Source organism: Vombatus ursinus, unplaced genomic scaffold (genome assembly GCF_900497805.2).
Source record: "Vombatus ursinus unplaced genomic scaffold, bare-nosed wombat genome assembly UNPS02014838.1, whole genome shotgun sequence".
NCBI lineage: Eukaryota > Metazoa > Chordata > Mammalia > Diprotodontia > Vombatidae > Vombatus > Vombatus ursinus.
Window position 1 is genome coordinate 2,676,938 of NW_020954616.1, and position 5,538 is coordinate 2,682,475.

Sequence of the window (5,538 nt, forward strand, 5' to 3'; positions counted from 1 at the left end):
TAGAAGATAGAAGTCAATAAGCAGAAGAAAAGGCAGGCAAGTCAGGAAGTCTGAATATTATGTGTCACCCTGATAAATATAAGTTCTATTACGTACATTTATTTCAATGTTTGTTGCCATTAGGAGAAGATAATGGGTTATTGGGAAGTAGAGGAATGCTGTATTCGGGGCCCTAACATAATAGTGAACATGAAACAATTGAACTATTATCTTATCAGAGAGCAAAAACTAGCAAGCATATCTCATTGTCTGGATTGGAGTTCCAGAAATCTCCATGTCTCTTATTTTGCCTTCAAAGGTCATGTCACTAAGGGGATGGAGAATGAGAACCAGACGGTGGTTATTGAATTTCTCTTCACTGCATTCTCCCATTTCCAGGAGGGTGGTTTTCTTTTCTTCATCCTCCTGCTCTTCATTTACCTATTCATCATCATAGGCAACTCCATGGTCTTTGTTGCTGTCATTCTAGACTCTCGCCTCCACACACCCATGTACTTCTTCATTGGTGTCCTTGCTTTCCTGGAGATATGGTACACCACGACAACCATCCCAAAGATGCTCACCAACTTGATAAGTGAGCAGAAGACTATCTCCATTGCTGGTTGCCTCCTTCAGATGTATTTCTTCCATTCCATTGGTATCACTGAAGTTTACCTCTTGACCACCATGGCCATGGATAGATATCTGGCCATTTGCTACCCTCTCCGCTACCCAACCATCATGACTTCACAGCTTTATATTCGACTGACCTTGGGTTGCTGTTTCTTTGGTTTCTTTACTCCACTCCCTGAAATTGCTTGGATTTCCACACTGCCATTTTGTGGTCCAAACCAAATTAACAACATCTTCTGTGACTTTGACCCCATACTGAACCTAGCTTGTGTAGACACAGGCTCTATCATGTTAATTAAGGTCGTGGATATTGTCCATGCCATGGAGATCATCTCAGCCATTTCACTGGTGTCTTTGGCTTACATCCAGATCATCGGGGTGATTCTAAGAATCCGATCACCTGAGGGGCGTCGCAAGGCCTTCTCCACCTGTGCCTCCCATCTTGCTATTTTCTTGACCTTTTTTGGAAGTGTAGCCCTCATGTACCTACGCTTCAATGCCAAGTATTCTTTTTTTTGGGACACTACTATTACTTTGATGTTTGCTGTGTTATCGCCTTTCTTCAACCCCATTATTTACAGTCTGAGAAACAAAGAGATTAAGGGGGCCATCAAAAAATATATGTGCCAGTCAAAGATTTTCACATGCTCTTCCAGTTAACTGGAATGGGGTAGCTGCTAGAAAGTAGAAACTAGAAAGCTTTAAGCACTATAAGTGTATGATTCCACTGTGTGCATATATCCCCCTCCTGGCTTCCATGGCTTCCTTTAAGTCCCAATTAAAACCCTACCTTCTGTAGGAAGCCTAACTGAATCCTTCTTAATTCTAGTGCTTTCTCTCTCTTGGTTGTTTCCTATTTATCCAGTATATAGCTGTTTGTGCGTATTTGTTTGCTTATCTCTCTAATCAGATTATGAGTTCCTTGAGGGCAGGGACTGCCTTTTGACTTTCTCTGTATCCCCAGTGCTTAGCACAGTGCCTGGCACATAGTAAATCCTTAATAAAATTTTATTAAATGGCTCATTACATGTGTATGATAAAGAATACTGCTTCTGTGTTTATTTTCTCTATTAATAGGTAGTAAATGGTGAGGTCAGGCTTTTTTTTTTTTTGTCAGTCTTTTAAATATGGCCAGAAATGAAGTAGAGGAATCAGCATGACCAAAGCTGGATAGAAAGAATTGATAGTTTCTTGAATGTCTGCTCTTTTGAAGTCAGATTGAGATCTCTTCTTCCCTAAATATTTTCCTGAGGCTAGGGATCAGAAAGGTAAATGCCACATCCCTCAGATCCAGACAAGGCTTTGCAAAGCTCTATGCAATTTCTATTAGTAAATCCAGCCAGCTCTTATTTGTGGAGAATAGTGACATAGATAATTCAAAATGGTAGATAATTTGATAAATATGTTTCTGTACTTATATTTGAAAAGAAATGCAAACTGCAGTTAATGTTCTGGAAATTTTATTAGTAAAATTATCAGATGGATGTCATCTTTTTATAATCAGGAAACATTTATTAAGCTTCTTATATAAGCCAGGTAGTATATTTATGAGACAACCAAGATATAATGGAAAGAACACTGGCCTAAGAATAAGAAAAACTGAGTTTTAATATAAACTTCACCATTTACTAGCTATATTGCCTTGGCAAGTCACTTAACCATTCTAGGACTCTATTTCCTCATTTGTAACATGGCAGAAGTAATAACTATATTAGCTACCTCACAGGGTTGTTCTTGAGAAAAGTACTTAGTAAATTGTAAAGAACTAGAGAAATATGAGCTCTAATCAATACTTTTGCTATTTCATATTGAGATATTCATATTTTCATGTCAGCCAGAAAGTTTCTCTGGAAACTTGTAAAAATGGGGACAGCATCTGGGCAGATGCAGGATCAACCCCAAAGATAATTAGGCTTTTTTTTTTTTGGTGACTTGCCTAGTAATCAGTACTTTTTGGATTTTTTGATGGAGTTGGGATGCAGGAGTCAAGGTAGCAATGGCCTACCACCCTGGAATGGTTAACTAATCTTTGGCATGGGAATTTGCCTGCTTGTTCTGTGGCCCCAGAAAAATGAATGCAATTATTTCTGATTTTGATAGGAAGACTAGACTGAATGAAATTTAGTCATTAGCTAATCTCTTCATCAGACAGGTTTTTAGAACCTTTTTGAAAATGAGAATTAATTCTGAAGAAAGGAAGAATAAGATGTAAAAGAAAAGTAGCTGATAAAATGGTTGCTAAAACGGCAAAAACCATCAAAGAGCATAAAACCCTCACCCTGAGCAAAGGTATGGTTGTCAAGGTTCCAAGATTAGTCAGAGTTTAGAATCTAACTTGAGAATACTTGCAGGAAAAGGAAGCCCAGCACCTCCTGTCAATTGAAGAAGTATTTAGAAAGAGTTTATCATTTGCCAAGTATTTTGTCAGGGTCTGGAGATGCAATCAAAAATGAAACAGTCCCTGCCCTCGATGAGTTTATATCTCTCAGGGAAGCAACATACATGTATGTATATACATGCAAATATGGAGATGTACATAGCTATAGTTATAGCTATATAATATATGATGTCCTGGATTTTTTTTTAACTGGATTTTAGCAGTATAGAGTAATTCCTCTCAGTGAGGAATTTCCTCTACCAATGTCTATATGCCACTTTTATTTCTTTCCTTCTTTCTTTCTTTCTTTTTTTCTTTCTTTCTTTCTTTCTTTTTTTTTTTTTTGGAGGCAATATGGGTTAAGTGACTTGCCCAGGGTCACATAGCTAGTAAAGTCTGAGGTTACATTTGAACTCAGGTTCTCCTGACTCCAGGGCCCATGATCTATTACTGAACCACCCAGCTGCTCCTATAAACCATTTTTGTTAAAGTGTTGCCTGGAGCACTGAGTGGCTCAAATGTTTGCCCCAGGGTCACATGGTCAGTATGTATTAGGGGCAAGACTTGAACCCAAGCCACCACATTACCTTTAATGCAAAATATAAATTATAGGATAACTTTTTGTGGTAGAAGAATGCAGAAAATACTATCAGCTGGGATAATCAGGAAAAACTTGATAGAGAAGGTAAAAATTGAGCTGAGTTTTGAAGGAAGCCAGGGATTTTCAGTGGTGGAGGTAAGAAGGGAGTACATTCCAGGAAGGAAGGAAAGACAGCACAAAGACAGGAAACCGGGAGATGGAACATCCTGTATGAGGTACAGAAAGAAATTTACCTGGATTTTAGAGTGTTAAGGAACTAATGCATTACACTAGAAAAGTAGCTGATGCCAGATTGCAAAAGGCAAAATGCCAAATAGAAAAGTTTGCATTTGACCCTAAGTCACTGAAGCGTATTGATCAAGGGAATGACATGGTCAGACTTGTGCTTTAAGAAAATTACTTTGAAGTCTGAGTCAAGGATAGAGTCAAGAAGAGAAAGAGTTGAAGAGGCTGATGTCATGCCCAGGAGTTGGCTCTGGTGATGATGCGGTGGGGCGGAGAGGAGCTGGCTGGGAAGGCCTGATTAGCTTGCTATGGGAAGCCCAGATCTGCTCAGAGCTGATAATGATACAAGAGTATCCCTCCTGTTAGACTTTTCTCTTGGCTATGGGACGCTTTATACCCTTCACATTAATAGATAAGAAAATGTCGAAGGGGTAGCGAATTACATGGGGAACATGGACACTTTTCTTCTTTCTGCCCCCAAGTACACAAAAAGCTTGTATCTTCCTGGGTTCCAGAGAAGAAAAAGTATCTTGTTTAGCATCGAATTTGACAGAGGGAGCCCCTGTCATCTTAACTGGGTTGGGAGAAAGGACATGCCTTACAGCCCTGAGTTCTCTCCTGACTTTGCATGTGGCCATGGAGTCAAGTCAACAAGCATGTATAGTTCTTATGTGCCTAGCATTCCAGGCTTCAGTTTAGTTTTGTTTTGCTTTGTTTTACAATCTACAAATATAGGAATACAATCCTTATCCTGCCTGTTTGAAGATTACTTTGAATATGTATGAAAAAAAAACTCATAAGTATTATGAGTTTGAGAAGAAAGGCAAAAAAATATAGAACTCAATATCATTATAGAATCTCTCCAGTAACATTTATTACACTAGTTTTCACTTCTAACAGGCAGGTCACTCCTCCAAGTTGAGATGCCTTCCGTTCCCTTTGCTGCCAAATTATGTATCTCCTCTTCCATTTTCAAAGCTCTAATTAAGTGATCTATCTTCTGGAATGCCTTCCCTGAAACACTTCACATAGCCTTGATTACTCTACTCTTCCTCTACCTGTATCTTCCAAACTCTTAGTAAATATTGTGCTTCAAACACCTTGATGGTCCATATGTGCTTCTCTGTGTCTGTTGTATATGTCATATTTTTAATACACATTTCTTTAGTCATCGCTGTTAGACTGGAAGCAACTTCACAGCTTCAAGGGACTCTGCCTTTTCTTCAATCTATCTCTAGCCATACTGCCTGCACTGCATTGGACGTTCATTCCACTCCTCCCCTGTCTGAGAATGGAAATCCACCCTCGGAACCACTCTGAACTTTGATGGGACAGCTTTAGTTTAGTCTTGTTCAGTTCTAGGCCTCTACCTGCACTCCCTAATCTCATTACAATTTCCAGACATCTCCAGCCACTTCACCAAAGGTCTGCTTCTGCCCTCCCTGCCCTATTTTGCAGTGCCCTCATTAATGTGGTCTTCCCTCATTAAAATGTAAGTTCCTGGAGGGTAGGGACTATCTTACTTGCTTTAATTGTAAACCAGTGCTTAGCAGAGTGCCTGGTACATAAGAAGTACTTAACAAATGCTTAGTTTCTCTGTCTGTCTGTCTGTCTGTCTATCTATCTATCTATCTATCTATCTCTATATCTTGTCNGCTTTAATTGTAAACCAGTGCTTAGCAGAGTGCCTGGTACATAAGAAGTACTTAACAAATGTTTAGTT

General features: G+C 39.1%; 1 protein-coding gene across 1 annotated transcript; it reads left to right on the plus strand.

Moving 5' to 3' along the window:
• The first annotated feature begins 309 nt into the window (after positions 1–309).
• Positions 310–1,272, plus strand: LOC114026428 (olfactory receptor 6K2-like). The gene has a single exon (XM_027840123.1). The coding sequence runs from the start codon at positions 316–318 to the stop codon at positions 1,270–1,272; it is 957 nt and encodes a 318-aa protein (XP_027695924.1). The 5' UTR covers positions 310–315.
• Positions 1,273–5,538: the final 4,266 nt, after the last annotated feature.

What these genes read in the sequence shown, in the direction of transcription:
- LOC114026428 (XM_027840123.1), top strand. Translation starts at nt 316, where the DNA reads ATGGAGAATGAGAACCAGACGGTGGTTATTGAATTTCTCTTCACTGCA.